At 43.5% G+C, this 19323-nt stretch overlaps 1 protein-coding gene across 2 annotated transcripts in view; it reads right to left on the reverse strand.

The window, feature by feature from the left end:
- The window catches only part of ATXN10 (ataxin 10), a 105638-nt gene extending 102664 nt beyond the window's left edge, over window positions 1-2974 (reverse strand). Inside the window, exon 1 of one of the 2 annotated variants that reach the window (XM_050915129.1) lies at window positions 2850-2974. In XM_050915129.1, the coding sequence (XP_050771086.1) occupies window positions 2850-2974 (125 nt within the window). Of the gene's footprint in view, window positions 1-1264; window positions 1401-2849 lie in introns of those variants that run through there. The other variant, XM_050915130.1, reaches the window with a different exon arrangement.
- Between the last annotated feature and the right edge of the window lie 16349 nt (window positions 2975-19323).

The raw sequence follows: 19323 nt of genomic DNA on the forward strand, positions 1-19323 counted from the left end.
AAGAAAATGAATGTGCTCAAGCCAGATCTTTCTGGGCAGAAATCAAACCTCCTCCTAGAACAGAAAAGCCTAAGTGAACAAGCAAAAGTTATTCCAAACAAACAAGGAATGACTTAAAAGCTGTTTGGTAAAGCAAGATTCTATAGAGAGAAAATTTAAATGCAACTCTGGTACTTAAGCATTTATACATCATTGCAATTTGAGTGTGTACTACAAAGGAATTTTAATTAAAATCATCCTTCTGCACAAAAACCGAAATTCTCAAATTAGTGAGGAGGGCAGAAAATGTTTAGCTAACATTAAGAAATCAGTCAAGAGTGATTTCAGGTAATTGTTCCACAGCAACGCTTACAACCATTGTTTTAAAAAATAATGCTTTTCCAGCAGTACAACAAAGATTCACATACAGATAAAAATAGCAGCTACAAGTATTTAAAATGTATTTTTGAAAAGGAAAATATTTTCCTTCCATAACCTCTTCCCTAATCTTTAAATATTAATCTACAAAACTAGCAAAGAGCCTGCTAAGTAGCTTTCAGATTAAAAAATACCTTCTATTGTAAACAGGCATTGAAATTCATTCAGAACTGCTCTGTGGATATTCCACAAACGTCCGTTTCCTATGTTTTGTTGCCTAAGACAGGATCTTCACAATTTGCTACTGCCACCTGTCCTTGATTTCAGCATGAAGTATTCTGCAGGAATACAAAAGGAAGCAGAAGCAAAGGGTACAGCAGCCCAGCTCTCAAACAAGGAAGACATGCAAAATTTCTTGTTAAGTCAAAACAAAGAGTCAGAATTCATGTATCCATGCCGAAACGAAGATTATTGTCACTCCTTGTAAGACCTAAGTGTTTGATTGTTAAAAATAGAAACTGCACAAGATAACATCCTAGTGAACACAGAGTTAAAAACATTAATGCAACCCTGTTCAAAAGGCCATGGCTCAAAAAATCATGAAATTAGGAATTATATGAACAACCCAGAAGTCTGCAATTCTGTATTTCCACTCTATGTTTTAGGTACTTACACAATTCCACTCCTGTAAGCAGAGTCCCTAACAAGCCTTTAAAGTATTTAACTTCACAATATTCCTGCTAATAGAATAAAGCCATTTTCTTCCTTTTGTAGATTAGTAAGGAAAGCACAGAGAAATCAAGTCATCTGCTCAAAAGCACTGGAAGTCTTGAGTAAAGCACACAGCTGAATTCAAGTCTCCCAAATTCCACACCATGGTCTCGTAGTTGGGGCATTATTTCCTCACCTTATTTGCTTCTGAATTACAGACCACTAGAACTCATATTTTTAGTTATTTTGTTTCCACAAGCACTGAACAATCACGTAATAACAAAAGAAATGTCACCAAATATCACAACTTCAAATATCAAACATCCATTGGGTTGTGTCTTCTGGTTCAACAGCAGCAACAACAGTATTTTCCACAGCCGGCAAATTTACTGCCAAAGTCGCTCTCAGATCCACTCTGTCACATCCTATAGGATGTAAGCTAACACTACACCTTTGTCCTTCCGCAAGGGCAATTACAGTGTCTCTCTTCCAGCCCACCTGCACCCACAAAACTTGGCTATTTTGGGGAATATCTACTCCTCTGTCAAACACAGTGGCAGAGGTTTCAGGGATGAAGGCAAGAAGCAGGCAGAGAAAGTATCAGCATGTAAGCCCAAAATTTGCACAGGTCCTCCTTTCTTCCTAGAGAAACTGAGATGAACACCAGGTGTCCTGTACAAACAAAGATCATAAGAGAATATTTGTAAGTACATCTTGCCCCCCAACTTTTAAATGTGGATTTAGTTAACAAAAATACTGTTGGGAATTTTAAAAAAAAAAAACAAACAACAAAATAAAACAAAACACCACCAGAATTTTATGCTAAGCTAAAAAGTTTGATTTCTTCGTTCTTACGTGTAATAATCTTCAAACAACTACTGTTAGGAGGAGTGAGCACAAGCTTCACACCAACCTATGCCTCCTCCCACCTTCCAGGAGGAGCGAAAACCATTACTCTAAGCCCAGTCACGCAGCTGAACCTCTGCATGCCCAACCTCTGCCAAAGCCAGCGGTGCTGTGCGGTATTGCAGAGCTCCCCCCAACCTTACAGGCACATCAACGCTCCACACCGGCCCCTGGCTTTCTCCAGTAACCCCATGCTTTCTCTCCCTATCTTAAAGCTACTAAGGGGCATCCAACCTCTCCTCCCACTGAAGCCACCACGGCCCATCCTGCTGCACAGCACATGCCCTCAGTCACCGAGGCCTACAACCACCACCCTCGTCCCAAGGCCTTGGCCTCGTGCGGGCATGAAACTGTCACCCAGCAAGGCCTCACACGGGCACATCTTACGCATTCCTAGCCACCCTGCCGGGTTCACCACGGCTTTTTGCAACCGTTGTCACCTGCAACTGGGAGACACAAAGCTTTCCCCCCTGTCCTGGGCCCACCACAGGCACAGGGACGCAAGCGGACTGCCAGCTCCCCATGGGACCCCAAGGGAAAGGAGTGGAGAAGGGACAGGTCACTCCCACTGGCCCCAGGCCCCAAAGGTGACCGCCGGGTCCCACACGAAGAGCCGCCGGGGCGCGAGGGGGGGGGGGGGTAGATTTCACAGCAGGAACCGGCGGCACCTGGCCGCTCCTCTGTGGGCACTGAGGGCCCCTTTCGCAGCGGAGCCCGCAGCCGACAACCCGAGGGGCAGGACTGCGCTCGGAGTAGAGGCGAGCCCTGCCTGCCCCTCACACGGACCACCCAGGCCCGCCGGCACCGCCGCCTCCCGCGGCCGGAGCTCCCTCCCCCGGCCCACGTGGCCGCGGGCGGCCCCTCCTCCCCACTACCTGGGCTGCGCCTCCCGGAACAGGGCCGTCAGCGCCCGCACGCTCTCCAGGCGGGCCTCCGGCGCGGCCGCCACGGCGCGCCCCAGCCGCCCCGCCGCAGCGGGCAGCGCTCCCGCCGCCGCCATCGCCTGCCCCGCCGCGGCCTAGCCCCGCCCCCCGCCGCGCAGAAATGGCGGCGGCCCGGCCCCGGCGGACGGGCGGTGCGCCTCGCAGGGCCGGCCCGGGGCCCGGCGGTAAAATGGCCGCCCCGTCTGTGGGGGCGCGGGCGCAGGCGGGCGTAGGGGCAGCGGCAGCGGCAGCGGCAGCGGCAGCGTCCTGCGTGGGTCCACGGGGCGTAAAACCTTGCCTTTTCCCTCCGTAAAAAGCTAGCCGTGGGGACAGCTTTCAATGCCGCCTCCTTCCGCGGGCCCACGGCGGCTCTCGGGGCCGCCCCACGGCTCTCCTCACGGAGCTGGGTGAGGGCTGGTTGCGCATCGCAGACCTCGAGTCTGGTCCTTCCCCTCGTCCCATCTGCTTTTGGAGGTGCCTGCCTTTAAATGGACCAAATAAATATTTCAGCATGTTCTAGACGTACATATGAAAAGTTAAAGTTAACATATGTACATTGGGAGGGGGAAAAGCAACCTTCCCATGGATAAAAAGACTAATTGTGGCCAAATACTATAGAAAGCCTCATTAAACTGGAACTAACTAAATTTACCAAAGATACTTGAAGGAACCTGAAAGCAGTACCTCCAACAGAAAGCGTATGGCAGAAAAACCCACCTGTGATTAGTTTCTCCCCATTCATGCCTTCCTCCGCATTTCCCCATGTAAATGCAGGAATGAGGCCGTGTAAGCGGTGCTTGGCGCTGCGGGGAGCAGAGGGGACCTCGCTGCCGTCCCAGAGCTAGCCCCTCCATGGCTGGTGTCTGAAGGATGCATCCTTCTTTTAGAAATCGGCTTGCATGTCTTGGGTTACCAGTGGGGCGGACTTTTCATCACGTCCACTGTCAAACTTGTTCGTACATTAGTAAGTGCTGTTTCCAGGCCTCTTCCTGGTAATTGTTGTGTGTTACTAATGCACAACCAACCAGTTCTTGACAGCTCTATAGAAAAAATAGCTTCAAATAGTCAGCAAGACTATTGGTATAGTCTTTATCTGCAAATACATAATTTTGTATTTGGTTCTATCCTGCCCTGTTTGGGAAGGGACACAGTTTGCCCAGCAGTCCAATTTAACTCACTGTCTTCATCTTTTAGTTGACATTTTGCCTGTCTGCTGTCAAACACAAATCTTGTAAGCAACAATTTTTTATTTACCCCTTATAACCATATCTGTTTAGGGATTTTTTTTAAAACATGTTGTTTTAAGGTGACGTTAACCAGCTTTTACTCCATTAAGTATACAGATTTTTCATGTAGTGTACTGATGAGTTACATTGCAATATGTTTCAGATGAAATAGCTGAAAATACAGAGTAGACCATAGATATCCAAGACATCAGTGTGGGGATGCATTAGTTCTCTAATTCAAACTAGTGCATTGTTAAGGCTTCAACTTAACCCCAGCTGACATAAAGGAAGACAAAAGTAATTCATACTTATCCTGGGGCAAGGTTAGATAGCATACAGCAGCTCCACATATAAATATTTTCTTTTTAAGAACACTTAGAAAGCAATACAGAGCAGAAAAGTCTTTTTTTTCTGGCAATCTTTAACAGAGTCGTGATCTTGGCAATATCTTCTTCCAACAATTTCCAAAGGCCAGCTTTACCCTGTTTAGACTTGCTGCCTGTTTCATAAAATGCTTCTTCCATCAGTATTATTGATTATTATTCGTGGATCCTTGTGAAAAATAGTTTTGCCTATGTATATGACCTCTTTTTAATTTTTTTCTGCCTTAAACAGCCACAGCATTTTTGGTTTTCCTCATTTTAGTCTTTCCATGCTTTCATTCATGGTCAACAACATACTTGAAACCACCTTTATTACAAGGCTATGCAATACTTTGAGGTAGGCTTCTCGTAAGGGAGTTTTGCAGGGTCTCAAGGATATCAATTATAGAATTTAGTCATTTTTACCAGATTACTCACAGATGTTATATCTTGAGCTCATCTGATCTGCCTGATTCTGTGAACACAGGCAGATCCCTTAAAGATCCAGTTTTTCCCCCAAAGAGCTTACAATCTAAATAACGTTCATTTTTCTTAGCACAGATTTAGAGAACTACAAGAAAGGAAACAATCCACCTAGAGCCGACTACTCCATCGGAAAATAAAATGAGAACCTATTTTTAAGAGTTCTGCATCAAATTGGGAGGTATTCCAGTCTCTTGAGGCACCCGTGTTTAAAGCTGGATGCAGAGAAAGATCCATCCCAGCTGAGACTCTGGAGGGAGACAGTTGCCCCGTTTCAGCAAACGCTGGCCCTGCAGGACGCAAAGCAGGTCAAAGACTTTGAATCCTTCACGTCTCAAATGTTGAGTGATGGCCGCTCGTTCTAATCACAACATGTATACTAGCCTTGCCCTTTTTTTATTGGAGGTAACTTCCATCAGAAGATAAAATTTGGGCTCTGGAAAAAGTTACTTTACACTAAAGAAGCAAATCCCACAGCATGTTATAGTTCCGGCATAAATATTAGTTTTCTGTCTCTTATTTTGGGCCTGTATTAGATTAAGTATGACTTGGGCCACAAAGCTTTGAAGCTGTAGACCAAAGCTTTTATTTTTGGTCTAGTATTTAATAGGATCCAGTGAAATTGATTGATGCACTCGGGAAAATGCTTTTGATTAGCCTTTGTTGCTGAGCAGTGAGCCCCACAGCGGATCCACTGAGCTGTGGAGTACACCGTACCCTCATGCCAGTCCTCAGTTTCCCGCTTACATCAGGCAAATGACAGTAATTGGCCAAGGAATTATGAACACCTATGTTAAGACAAGGAAGAACACATCTGAGAGGAGATAGCACCATCTTCTTAACCACCAGAGGTGGAACACAAAACAGTTTTTAAGTTTTTTGGAGGTATTCAAGAGCAATGAAGAATCCATATGAAATGGATACTGCAGACTGTCTTAATCCCAAGAATAGCTATTGCAGCCCCAAGCCAACAACTCCAGAGGTTATTTGGCTTCAGATGAGATGTTACACATGTGTCAAGGCCATAGAAGAGTGGTTGCATTTGATGTTGAGATGTATGTGTCACTACTTGGTTATGTAGTAGCAGAAATAAATTTAATTCTTTGTAAGAAAGAAATCCCTCCATCTGGAAAGAAAGCCTGCAAGGCCCTGGAGGAGATGTTCAAAGCACTTGCAGTTTGTCATGGAAACAAATGGTGTCTTCCAAGAAGTAAATACGGATTAAATGCTGTCCACTGAAGAGTTGTCAGGCTCAGAATCACTGCAGATACTCTCACCTCGTTTGTTAGATGCAGTCCAATTTCCGGAGTGAATGAGGAATTTTGTAACTGTCATCTGCCCTTCACAAAGTTTTTATGCCACATCTGCATGGAGTGTTTTTGTCGGGATCAGCATCATCATCGTGTTGGGCAACTGCACGAGCGTATGGAAGGACACAATCTTTGCCCTATTCAGCTGGATCGGAGGGACGCTACTTAGGATATCTGGTACCCGAAGTCTAGTTCCTTCATAACCTGGGGAATTTCATGGTACATGAATTTCACCTCATTCATGTACCAGTTGATTTATATTATGTAGAATTTAATGTCAGGTTTTGGTCTGGTATGGCAGGAAATGCAGCTGAATTGTAAGAAGGCTGGTGTTAAGTTAAAGGAGGCTATGTGTACGCTACCTTACATAGTCCTGCAGTTTTCTGTGTGTAAGGGACACAGAGATTGTCTTACACATCAGTAGAGTACGTGTCAGCCCTGGGAGTGTGAGGGCTGCATCCAGCCCTGGCTCATCGCCTCTGCACTTCTCCAGCGTTCTGATTTTAAACTGTATCGACCAGGAAACACCCAGGGAAGGGTCATTTTTTTTCTCTGCTTGTCATTAGCTTTGCCCTTGGCAACAGCTGCCTCCAAGGACAGAGGAAAAGCTCGTGCTATTTTACCACCTCCTCCCTTTCCCCGTCCCAACCCATATGCGCTGTGCGCAGCTCTGCCCCCACCTTCCACGCATTTCCTAGCTGCCGCCTCTCCTGTCCTCCAGCTGAAAATACCTCTTGGGCTGCTTGAACTTGGATGCGAGCTGGCCGGGCATCCTCCAGAGATCCTAAGAAGTGCCTTTCTCTGCCTGCCTTTCCACTGGCTCCCTCCCTTGCCACGGCGACCTCTTCCCTCCCAGTCAGTTTGTAGTTGCGACAGGAAGCGATTGCCATGCTGCAAAGGCACAAGCAAAGCAAAAACCTTAGCCAGGGAGAGGCCTCCTTCTGTTTAGAAATTTATTCTCATAGATAGAGAATCTCCCTACTACAGGGTTTGACATTAAATTCCATGTTTGGGAGTTAATTACCAGGACTGGGAGGAACTCGGTGGCAAAACCCATGCTGACTTCTGCATTGCAGGAGCAGCGTTGCGTACAGGGCTTGCCTGCTTAAAACCCCAGTGTCTGATGGGCACAACAGGATCCCTTTTGTCTGCAGCACACAGCACCCACCACTACAGAAGTGTACACCTTGTTCAGTTTGTGCATGCCTGCATGTGTGTTTGCACCTGCTTACATGTATAAAACCATGGCATGTGGCACATCAGAGAGAGGGAGACCTGTAAAAAGCATGGGGAGTTATTCCCTGTTATTGTACAGTATACACTAAATCAGGACTCAGATTGGCACATGATGAGCGACGTTCTCATTTTTGTGAGAGCCAGGCTAAGTATGGATTGGGACAACTAAGGAGGTGAGCGTAGCCACAACAGAAAATGGATGCATAGAGGAGAAGGTGGGATACAGTCCACTTCACTGTCTATCAGACCCTCTGTATGACATTTTTCTTTTTTCCTGTACACTAAGGTAATGCAAATTTGGATAAAACTAAACCTTAAAAAAGTCACTGATTTTTCCTCTTTTGAGTGTCAGTTGACAATAATATAGTTTAACAGCGTAGTAGGGAAAAAATTCGGTTACCGTAGTTTAATGTCTGTAGGAAAAGACAGGGATGCTCCAGGCAGTACACAAAGCAGGGAAGGACATCTCTCTCCACAAGGCAGGCTGCCGCTGACACTGATCATGAGACTAAAGAAGAAAAGATGGATGTGGGCAAGGTGACAGTAAGCAGTGGGTCTACAGAAAAGCATGCCCAGAAATGGATCGTGCTGCATAGAGACAGGATATCTGAAATAAGTTACGAGCCTTTTGTTTAAGGCTTTGTGGGAAAGGAGGATTCTTGAGGAGGACTGTGAAGGTGATAGTGTGCAGTTACTAGTCTCCTCTTGTGACCTTTTCTACTATCCAGTGTTATTTTAAGTCCTAGACTCCCGTGTGAAAATGCTCCCACGAGCAGTGCTAAGTTTGAAAGTTGTGCCATATAATACGGATTTCCCATACAAATACAATCAGATCTCATCTCTCATGTGAAAATCTTGGCTTTTCCTGTGTTTTGATAGCAGCAACAGTTTTTCTGGACTTCAGCAGCCTGGACAGCTGAGCATCCAAAAAGTTGCCATTAAGTACGTGCACATAAATCACTCCTGTGCTCTATACTGAGCTCACCAGGCTTTTGTGTATACATGGAGTAACTCTGTGTTACAGGACAGAGAGTTCAAGCAGACTCATTGCCTTTGCATGCAGTGTGTAGTCACTCTCCACATGCACATTAAACCTGACATGCTGGGCTTGCATGATGTTTACAGAGCTGCGCATGGGAAACTTACCTTTTCGGGGCTGCAGAAGCCACCGCTTAGCATCTGTGAGCAAAATCCTCCAAAATCCTGTGTATGGTCCTGGAAATATTATCCTGATTCTGCTGCTTGGGAAATTTAATTCATCTGCTAAGCCTGCAGTCCAGCCTGGCTCCTTCAGCTGTCTTACAAAGATACTATTGGAGTGGTGAGAATACTTTCTGAAATTATATCTTCTTCCTAGAAAATAAAAATAAGTATCCCTACTAAGGAACAGAAATAACCAAAAAGTGCCTCACCACCTGGTCGCTGTCAGGGAGTAAAAAAGCATGCACTTAAATATTTTCGAGGAACTTGCAAGTGAAGTAGTCCTCCTGAGTAGATGTGTCAAGCCTGGCCCCTTATGAATGGATGAGCGAAGGGAAATGCCCACAGGGAATCCCACGTTACTCGGCGCTGCTCCCATTTATCAGCATTGGTGGACCTTGTCAATGCTGAGAAATTTGCTGGAGGGAAAAGACGGGCTAAAAGAGCAAAGAACAAGAAAAACCAATATAGTGACTCAGAGTATCTCCTATTTTGGGTTACTGCTGGTGATTGGAAGTGAAGAATTGTAGCTGTGATCCTGACCATGCTTCTCACTATGAAACAGGGATTAAACCCCTCCAGCTCTGTCAACAGACTGACATCTAGTGGAGGTAAAACAATGGGCTGCAGAACTCAACCTAAAATCATCTCTCAGAATGACTATACTGAGTCCATATTATTCACTGCAGATGTTCAGTTCATTTAATTTGTTAATTCCATTTGTGAAATATAAAACAATTTCATGAGTGAATCTATGAATCTTTATTGTAAACTAAAATGACAGGAGATGATAGGTAAATTTGCAGCATTTCATTTAGCCTACACAGAAATAAGATTAGGATCTAACTAAATCACATAAACTCAAGACTTTAGAAGGTTTTCTGTACTTACAATACTGTGTCAGCAGATAAGCTTTGTAAGACAAGGGCAACAGGACTGGGATTTGTATCTTAGGTGTTAGGAAACAAATACCTACGAAGTTTGGTTTCGGAGCGTTTATGAAAGCCAGTCTTATGTCACCTTAAGAAATAGCATTTGAGAAGATGCTATTGGTAACTCAGAAGTTGTCACATACATTATCTGTCTGCCTCTAAGGACAAAATATATCCAATTATACAGAGTTGTTTGACTGACTGACAGATACAGAACTGAGAAATAAAGGGTTGAAACTTCAGTTCTCCAGAGTGTTTTTCTTTAGGTCTTTGTCAGTTTTTGCAGCTATAAGAAAAGTTTAATAGTCATGAGAAAAGGGTAGTGAAAATTGTGAGTATTAATTTTGATATAATACTATGAAACTCCTGAAGATCTAGTTAAAAATCCCAGGTCTTATTTTCTTAGAATTGTCCTACGCCAGCTTTATATTCCTTTGAAAGAAACATGCAACCTAAACTTTAAAAAAGGGAACAAATATTGCTATTAAAGTATCTTCAGAAGATTTCAGAAGATTTGTGGATATGAGGATATTTTATTGCCTTTTAATTTCAAAACCTTAACACACTGAAGAAACATCTGATGAAACTTTGCTGTCATACCTGTGGACCTGAAAAAAAGAAAATTATGTTTCTTTTAAACCAGTATGTAAAGGCTGTCCAAAAAGTTCATCTAATTATGTATCTGAAGGGAAGCTTTGATCCATTCATGTTTTATATGTTTTTTCCCCCAAGATCATGTCAGTAGACTAAAGTTAAGTGATATATAGATTATTATTTTTTTAAACCGCCATCTTAACTTCCTTAAGCAGCCACAAATATAAATGAAATTTGATAATTTCCTTCTGCATGTGCTGATTATAAGATTCAGCCTCTGCAGAAGTCAGTATTTGTATTTACATGACAGGATTCCGATTTTCTAAATTTAAAACTCCCACACCTTTAATGACTGGGATTAATAATGCTACGGAGCTATAAATTTCCCAGCTCACATGGAGATAAAAGCAAGTTTTGAAGGAGGGGGTTGTCCATCTGTTCACCTGTGCAATGTCCTCCTTAAGCCCAAAACTCATACAAATAACATCAGCCCACTGTGTCTGCATCTGCCTGCCACACATCCACTTGCTAGATCTAGACTGCATGGGTTTTATTAGCCTCTCCTCCCGTCATTTACCAGCCTCTGGATGTGCCTGGTACCTCAATAACACTGCATGCAGTTATTAAGTAATAGAAATTAATAATTAAAATAAATATTAACTATTAATACTGTGCAAACACAGACATGTTCAAGACACTGTCAGGGATGGGCGAGCCTGCTTTTTATGTGAGCAAGTGCTGATATTCACTGACTACAAATACCAGTTTCACTGGAGGGGTAAATGAGGAGAAAACCCAGTGATGAGTTGGAGGTGGAGCCTCAGTTGGCAGGAACTGTGTCTGGGATTATGTTAGTCTAAAGCCCCTCCTGACTTCTTTCTTCCCCTTTCTCCTTGCCCATCATTTTTGTTACCTGGGACTCTGCAACTGCACAAGACTCTAGGTCTTCCCATTAGTTTTGGGAAAATATCTTGTTTGTCTCCCTTTCTGTGTGGTCTGGTTTAGAGGCAGGATGAGAAGGGGAATAAAGCAGAATATGGCATTCATGTCTGCTAGACTTCATTTTTGTCTTTTACCCATGCTCGCCCAGCACCGATGAAATAGCCATCCTTGCCTGCAGGGCGAATCAGCATAGCAGGCTCATCACACCCCTGGGGCTATGCTCAGAAATAACAGGCATCGGGATTCACGCTGTTCAGCGCCCCAGTGCAGGGGAACATGCAGGATGAGATATTTCTCATATAATTCATGCAAGGTAAGAGGCCTGAACTCCGCGGGCCACAATCTCTGCTCCTCTGCTTCTGTTTTATGCCAACGTCATCAAAAGCCAGATACTTATCTTAGACAAAATCTGTTGAGTTTTTTCCCAGCTAGAAACTCCATCCAGCTACATCTGGTATAACTTCCCAAACTAACAACCCCTTACCTTCTAAAATGTTATTTACACCTGCGCATGCCTGACTTCTGAATACGGACTGTAGTTGCCCAGCACCGTCACGCTCAGTTGGACAAAAGAGGAGTCACTTGATAAATCAAAAGCAGGTAACAGAGTCAGTTTTCCCTAGCAGAAGACAAAGGTTTATAAGACCATCATTTTAGGCAAAGAGTCTGAGTATGGTGTGCACCTTCATTCCTGAAGCAAGGAGTGCCTCTACTGAGGAATCTGTTATAAATCACATTTTTAGTGAGACTGGCAAAGCTGCATAACTCTGGCCTCGGGGAATCTGTCTAATTTGTCAGCTAAAATTCAGTCTCCTGATAGAAAACTAGTCCATTCATGCTTCGTGAAGGCTAATTACCCATGGAAGGAATCTGCTCAGGGAACTGTCAGCAGTGATGTGGTGTGGCACCATCATCCGGCCGGGAGCTTCCCAGGGAAGGTCGGCAGAGTTCTCTCTCATCCTTGTGCTGAGCCTTAGCCGTGCAGCCGCTTTCCCCCATCTCTCCTCTATACGTGCATGTCGCTTCATGGCACGGTCAGCGGGATGTCCTGAGAGAGAAGCATCCCGATGTGGTGCTTTTGCAGGGAAACTGCTTGCTCCCAGTAGCAAGCTGCCCTCTGCGTCTGGAAGTGGCGGGAGTTTGCTGTAGTCGGGATGGTCTAAAAGAGGCAAGATTTGCAAGAAAAGGTATGTTTTGTTAGACCATTAACAGAGTTGCAGAAACCAGAGGAGTTCTCATGTACCCGTGTCCTTCTTCAGACCTGCAACAGAAGCTGCTTACAAACTTGCTGTCACTTATGTATCAAGACAGAAGGGACACAAATAATGTACAGCAAATAGGAGCTTCCAAAAATAATCCTGGGAAGAAACACTACTTAAATTCTTAAGAACTTATTTTTTGTAATCATTCACATGCATTATGAACTGTAAAAACTCCAGCACTGAATAAATTGCCACAGATTTAACACTTCCCATATCAGAGAAGAACTTTGTTTCTCTGCTGGACTAATGAAAGTAGTTACAAAGATTTTCTAACTATAGATCATAGTTTAATTCCCTTCCATAACGTTAGGCGTGCAGTGTATTTTTTTCTTCTGGGAAATAATGCTCTGTTGTTAGTCCTAAACTTCAATGAGCTAAGTACCTCTAGCTCTATTTGTTCCATCTTAGTAGCATTTTTAAATGACCGTGTTTTAGCACTGCTAAATATGTAGCCCAAACTTTGAGTATGTCACTAGAACAGCAATGAAATGGGAAGAAATGTTGGAACAGTGGTTGGATCTTGGGGAAAAAATTATCATTCACAGTTATTAGCAACCATTAGCAACTAGAGGTTCAGTACCTGTCAAGGCCAAGTCATGATCCTGTAAGAAATCTCTTCAACTGACTGTTTAACTTACTTTAGGAGTTATTCATCATGCAGTTACAAACAGGTCTCCTGGACTGAATTAATTGTATTAAACAAGGAAAATAGGGTACGAATAAGAAGATAATTGCTTGGAAAACAGTTATGTCCAGACCCAATCTATCTATAGCCACTTTTTCATTTGTTATTGTAGAAAGACTTGGTTAAAAAATACTGTTACCAAAAATTGTTCGCTGCAATTAAAAAGTATAATGCAGATTGACAGAGTAAGCCTGAATTCAGCAGGGTGCTGAAACCAATGCAAGTTTGCAAGAAACTGAGCCATCTTGGGATGATTAGCAACCTTAAAATAACACCCATGTTTAAGTTTCTTGATGTACCAAGGCCCCTCTGTTCTGTTTGACTCCATCAAGTTTGTGTGTTTGTTCTATTAGACGGCATCAATAACCAGTCTCTTCTCAGAGTGCTGTGTAGAAAAGGGAGCATAATTGTCTGAAAAGAGGCCTATTAAGTGTTTGCTTTTAAATCAAAGAACACTTTTGAAATATTAAATAAAGAGGGACTACAATATATAAGTCACTTCAACCCATCTCAAAAATATTGATGCACATTAATGATTTACTTTGGGCTTATACATCTATTTGCTTTCGTATTCAAAACGCTGCATTGTTACCTTGGTAACCCCAATATCTCACAGAATTTAGCTTATTCTCCATCTAAAGTACACCCTCTTAAGGAAATTCATACAGGTTCTCATGAGAGCACTTTTCCTTTTTTTCCCCATTGTTTGTAAAGGAAGAAATAATGACTGGTTTTCTCATGAATGGGCCATTTTTGTCTTTTCTTCCTCCGCTTTCCCATCCCATTAATGATAGCTAACATTTAAACACGACGGCACATTCAGCCACTGTGTTCACTGTTTAACAACGTTCCCAGTCTTAAACGAGTTGGGCTGCTTTACCCCTGTATTGATTCATATTGATATGCCGCAAAGAGCCTTTCTAAGAAATTCCTCTCCTTATTTCAGGGGATACCTTCATTCTCAACAGTCTGGCCTCTCATGTATTCCTTTAAACAAGAGCAATGTAGCTCTACTCTGGTATGCTGGTATTTTACTGGGGCATCATTAACTGGGGCATATTTCATCCCTTCTTACTGTTCAGGGCCCTTTCAGCCCTTGGTGCAATGGCAGACATCAAGAAGAGGTTGCCAATGAGCCTCACAGCCCCGCTTCTGCCCCATGGCATTCCCTGGCAGCTATACAAGGATGGGGGGAAGAGCAGTAAATACCCTGTGGGAGACTGTACCTCTCAGAAGCCAGAGATGACTTAAATCGTCTGCCTTGAAATAGTCTGGCCTCCCTCATGCACTGGCGGTGATTGCTGATGATCCAGCTCAGGGAGCTGAGCCAGGCGAATGCGATGGCTGCAGACTGATGTTGGAGCTGACAGCTCTCGGAAAGGGGCAGTCCTGCTTTGCCCTGGGTGCCAGTTCCCACCCTCGCTCTGTTGTTTGAGGTCTAGCAGTCACCTGGCAGAAGAACAAGCTGATTCAGAGCGCTGATCCAACAGGAAGGCTGGAAGCCGACTCCAGGACTCTCTGCCCTCCTTCCTCCTGCCTGCTCTTGGTTGCTGGTGTCCCACACCTCCCTGCCTCCCATGCTGTGCTGCTGCGAGTGTTTCTGTGGCCACACATCTGTCTGGGTTGGTGACCTGATCTGACTGTTCCGCTTTTGCCACATCATATTCCTATTCCTATTTGTATTATTGTCATTATTTTCATTAGTTCCTGACGCCGGTCTGCTGCGTGGTGGCTCAACACTCACCTTAACGCAAGGGAGGGGATGGGACCTGCAGGAATGAGGGACAGGGAGCGTGAGAGGGCAGGATGTGATAACTGGCATTGCCACCCTTCCCGCAAAGGATGACAGGGTAGGTGATTCTGGGGAGGCAGGTCAGAGCTCGAAAGGAAGATAAACTTTAAGATAAACTTTGCAGTTTGTGCTGGGCAGATGGCCACCTGTAGTGCTGTGACACAGCCCAGAGCTACAGCGGACCTAGCCCAAACTAGACCCCAGGCAAGCCACAGGCAGCTCCTGAACCAGAAAATGCCATCCGCATCCCTTTTGTCCCCTCCTGGCACAGGGCAGCGTGGGGCTGCCCACACCTGTCTGAGCACAGGGCAGAAAGATGCCAGTCAATGGAAAGCTCTAGAGAATTAGGTCCAGGGGAAAATGTTCCCGAGAAGGGGTGGATGGACAAAACCCTACAGAGTCCGTCCCCTGAGCAGGTACAGCGCAGGTGCAGCCACAAGCTCACCCTCAGCACTCTGCTAATGCCAGAAACAGCAAGAAGACTTGTCGAGCACTGTGGTTTACATGACAAATCAATGTTTGTTCCAGATGTTGATTTTTTTAATTAGGAAGATTTAGTCAAGCTGATGCAGAAGAAATGAAAGAAGTAAATGCAAGCTTAAAGCTTCGGAAGATTTTCAAAGCTCGTTACTCAACATTATTTACTTGCTGCGTAATCTCTTCTCATCACTCATTGACCTCTGGCAAACAAAGAGTTGAGCTGACAGCAGCTTCCAGCTTCCTTCCTCAAGCCAAGATTCTTAAAAATACTTTCTTTTTAAAGTTGTATTTCAATCTCTACAGACACCCTGTCCAATAATCTCTCTTAAATGCAGCGTCCTACTTGTCTTTCGCATTTAAGAAACTTGCTAAGAGGACTTCACAGTAAGCTAGGTGGGTAGATTATTTTTTCTTAACAAGAGTAAAGGGGAAGAAATTCCAAAAGAATGAAGCCAACCTGCTTGTATAAAGACAAAACCTCTTTTCTTGATTTTTTTTTCTTTGATTTATAAAAACATCTCGTTAATCACTGCAGGGTTTCTGAGGGAAAAAAACATCTGAGATCCCTACACAATATAAGTTAGACACACATGAAGCAGAAAAGAAAAGATTGACTGATTTAATGATTAAACAAAAAGAGGATGTGTAAATGACTGAGGAATGTGTCAGGGAAACATATTAACTGCAGTTTCTCAATGTGTCTACCTTTGCATTCTTAATAATTCACTTAGAGGAGACGCTGAAGTGGACTGTCTCAGTTAGCGCTTGCTAACCTTAAATGTAAAGAGGTTTTATCCATTTCAATCGCAAAAAAGCCCATCAGACTATATCCACTTTGTGACAGTTTATAAATCTATCTGTCTCAGAGCTGATGAAAGCTTTCCAAATTTTGGATGATGTTATTTTCTTTAAATTTTGAATTTGGATGAAATAAAGTGTTTTTCAGATTTTTTCAAAAACAGTAACGATTTTTATTTTCTCAGAAAGATAATTCTCTGAAATTGTCCAGGTTTTGAAGTGGGGATGAAAAATGTTTATGAACATTTTAATGTGAAGGAGGAAAGAAATTTTCATTAAAAGCTTTGCAACGTTTGGATAAAAACAGAGAAAAGAGAGTGCATCCTAATCTAGGTTGAAATAACAACACACAACTACTTTTAATATCACAGTTTAAGTATGGAACTGCAAATACTAAGTGCCAGCAATACAGTCTCAAGGAATATTGTGAAAAAAGTACAGATTAAATTTTCTGCTTTAGCAAAAGAAATATTTAGTTTCACTGAATTAATTGGACAAATGGCTTAATGAGCTTAAGTGATGGTATTTTTTCCAGTCACACTACAAATGAAGGTATTTTGTAGGAGTTACCTCCAGGAGATGAACAACCTTCTGCTGAGCACAGATGGAAAGTAGATGGCTTTGAAAATGGAAGTTACTCGGGCATCTAGAAGCTCCCATTGACCTCGAACAAGGATGAGCATCTCTGTGACCCCTGTGCACAGGAGCCATTCCTGCCTTACAATCTGATCGCTTCCTGCAGGTCCAAGCATCGCTGTTAATGCACAGGGACTGAACCTGGGCTAGTTTGCTCTATAGTGGCTGGTCCTTGAAAAGCCCTTACACTCTAAATCAGATTTGATTCACGTATACTAACACAAATTTCATCTCCTCCTTACATCAGTTCGTGAATTTATTGGAAAATAATGTCTGGGTTTGCCCCTGGAATGAGTACAGCACAAATACCATCAGGCAGTATCCCAGGAGCTTTTCCCATACTAAGGGACAGAAATAGCGTGGGTCTCAGCTGGCATTCAGTTTGTAGCACTTCCATTGATGTCCCTCAGCAAAGGTAGAACCATAAGACGGTGCCTGTTGAAATACGATCAATTACCGGCTCTGTTGGTGCAGGACCAGTCTATCTCAGGCAAGCTACCAGGCAGGGAGGTGTTATTTGTATTGGGTGTTGGGGTAGCGGTGAGAAAGCCACGATTCCCTGTGAAAGACGCCCAAGAACAGGAGAGTCTCTGTCTGGGGGTGTTTGGCTGCTACCAGCTTGGGTGAGATCTGAACTGACGACCATCAAGTCAAAAGGTTCTGCAGTTCATTAGTTGCTTCACGCGCCAAACCGCTCTATCACACCATTTCGGATTAACCGTACTACAGAACGCGTCTTTGTGTAACGCAGTGGAGTTTTGCTCACTGCAATGTGTGAGTGTGAGTTACTGCTAGCCGGGGCTAGGGGCAGAGCTACTCCAGGAGCACACCAGGGATAAAATTGGGATATAGAGTTACAACTGCCTCCTTGGAGTATTCTCTCCTCCTTGTTCTAGTTGGGAACATGCTCAATTACTACGCATATTAGGGGCATATTATCTTCTCCTCCATGAAAGCTTAGCTGTGTTGCCTCACAAATTATTGGGAAAAAAGCCAAAGCGCCATCCAGTTGTGACCACTTCCATGTTCCTCCCCTCCCACGCCTGCAAAAGCCATCCCACAAAGCTTGCTCACGCAGCCCTGACTGTCCCTAGCGCTGCGAAGTGGTCTCAATGTGTGACTGTCCAGAGTGGTGCGATGTAAGAGAGGAAGCCGTGGCTACAAGTTACAAAGAAGCAGCTTGAAGTGTGCTTTCCTCCTTGCCTTATCAGTTTGGAAATGGAGGGGTGGGGGGAGAAGGTAGTTTCTGGTTGTAGCGCACATTTTCCTAGCTCAGCTTAGCTGGAGTACGCATGCTTGTGGTTCATCCTCACAAATGCCATGTCAGGCCCTGGGCCAATACAAACACCAAGTCTGTCTTCAATACATATAGTGAAAAAAATAGTTCCAGCTCACTCCAAATTAGAGTGTATTTGCAGAGAGAGGGAGGAAACGAGGAGGGCTCTGGTAGTTGTAGCTGAGTAATGCTGATCTCTGCCCTTAATAGGTTATGTTGTGGAAAGCACAGCTATATTGCCTAGCTGGCATGCTTTAGAGTTGATTATAATGCAAATAAAAATGTATTCAAACACACCAGGCCAAAGATCTCAAAGGAACGTATCTTAATTCTGTAGGATAAGAGTTTTCACAGGACTGTGTGGGCATTAAGGTGCCAGCACGCCCTGTAATTGAGGGAGATACAGGTGCTTTATGCCACATGCCAGTGTGAAATCTCCAGTGCTCATTCCTGGTAAAGACATGTTAACAAGTGACATGATATTTGTTAATTTTGTCTTTAAAATATTCCCATGTTGTAAAAGTCTGCAAAACCACCTCCCCCAAACTCAGGTGTTGGTAAGAACGTTCAAACCTGACATTTAAATAGGCTGAGATCTTGAAATCTTTTTCGTTTTCTTGTGCCTGGAGATCCGGTCATCCATGAAGCAGAAATAGCATGAATAAAATAAAATAAAATAAAACAAAACAAGAACTTTGCAAGAAAGGCAGCAACTGAAATGGATCCTGATGAGTGTTTGATCAGAACTGAAGATAGGAAGAAAAAAAAAAGAAAAAAGTTAACTTTGTTTGCAGGTCACTAAAAATTAAATTGAAAACAAAAGAGAACATATAAATTAATAAATTATTCGTGGCAATTAGTTTGCCAAGCATAAATCCATGCAGTTTTCATTGAGAATAAAGATCCCAGTCTGGTTTCCTGGCCTGATTCCAGATAAGGTAATTACATTGTCCCTACTTAAATTTCCCCTTCAGTTCAGTGTGATGTATGTGTCTTCCTCTCTGAAAACTGTTGTCTAACAAATCTAAAGCCTGCCACTTGCTTTTCGATGTTGGATAGCTTTGGGTTTTGCTACAGGACTCTTTATACCTCTACCCCAGTAGGCTTCATATTTCTTAGCCTGATAGCACTAAAAAATAGAGCTCAAGCCATAGCATTGCTAAATCCTAATATTTCTAAGATTTTCATACAATTAAAAATTTTAATGCCCTT

Source organism: Gymnogyps californianus, chromosome 1, assembly GCF_018139145.2.
Source record: "Gymnogyps californianus isolate 813 chromosome 1, ASM1813914v2, whole genome shotgun sequence".
NCBI lineage: Eukaryota > Metazoa > Chordata > Aves > Accipitriformes > Cathartidae > Gymnogyps > Gymnogyps californianus.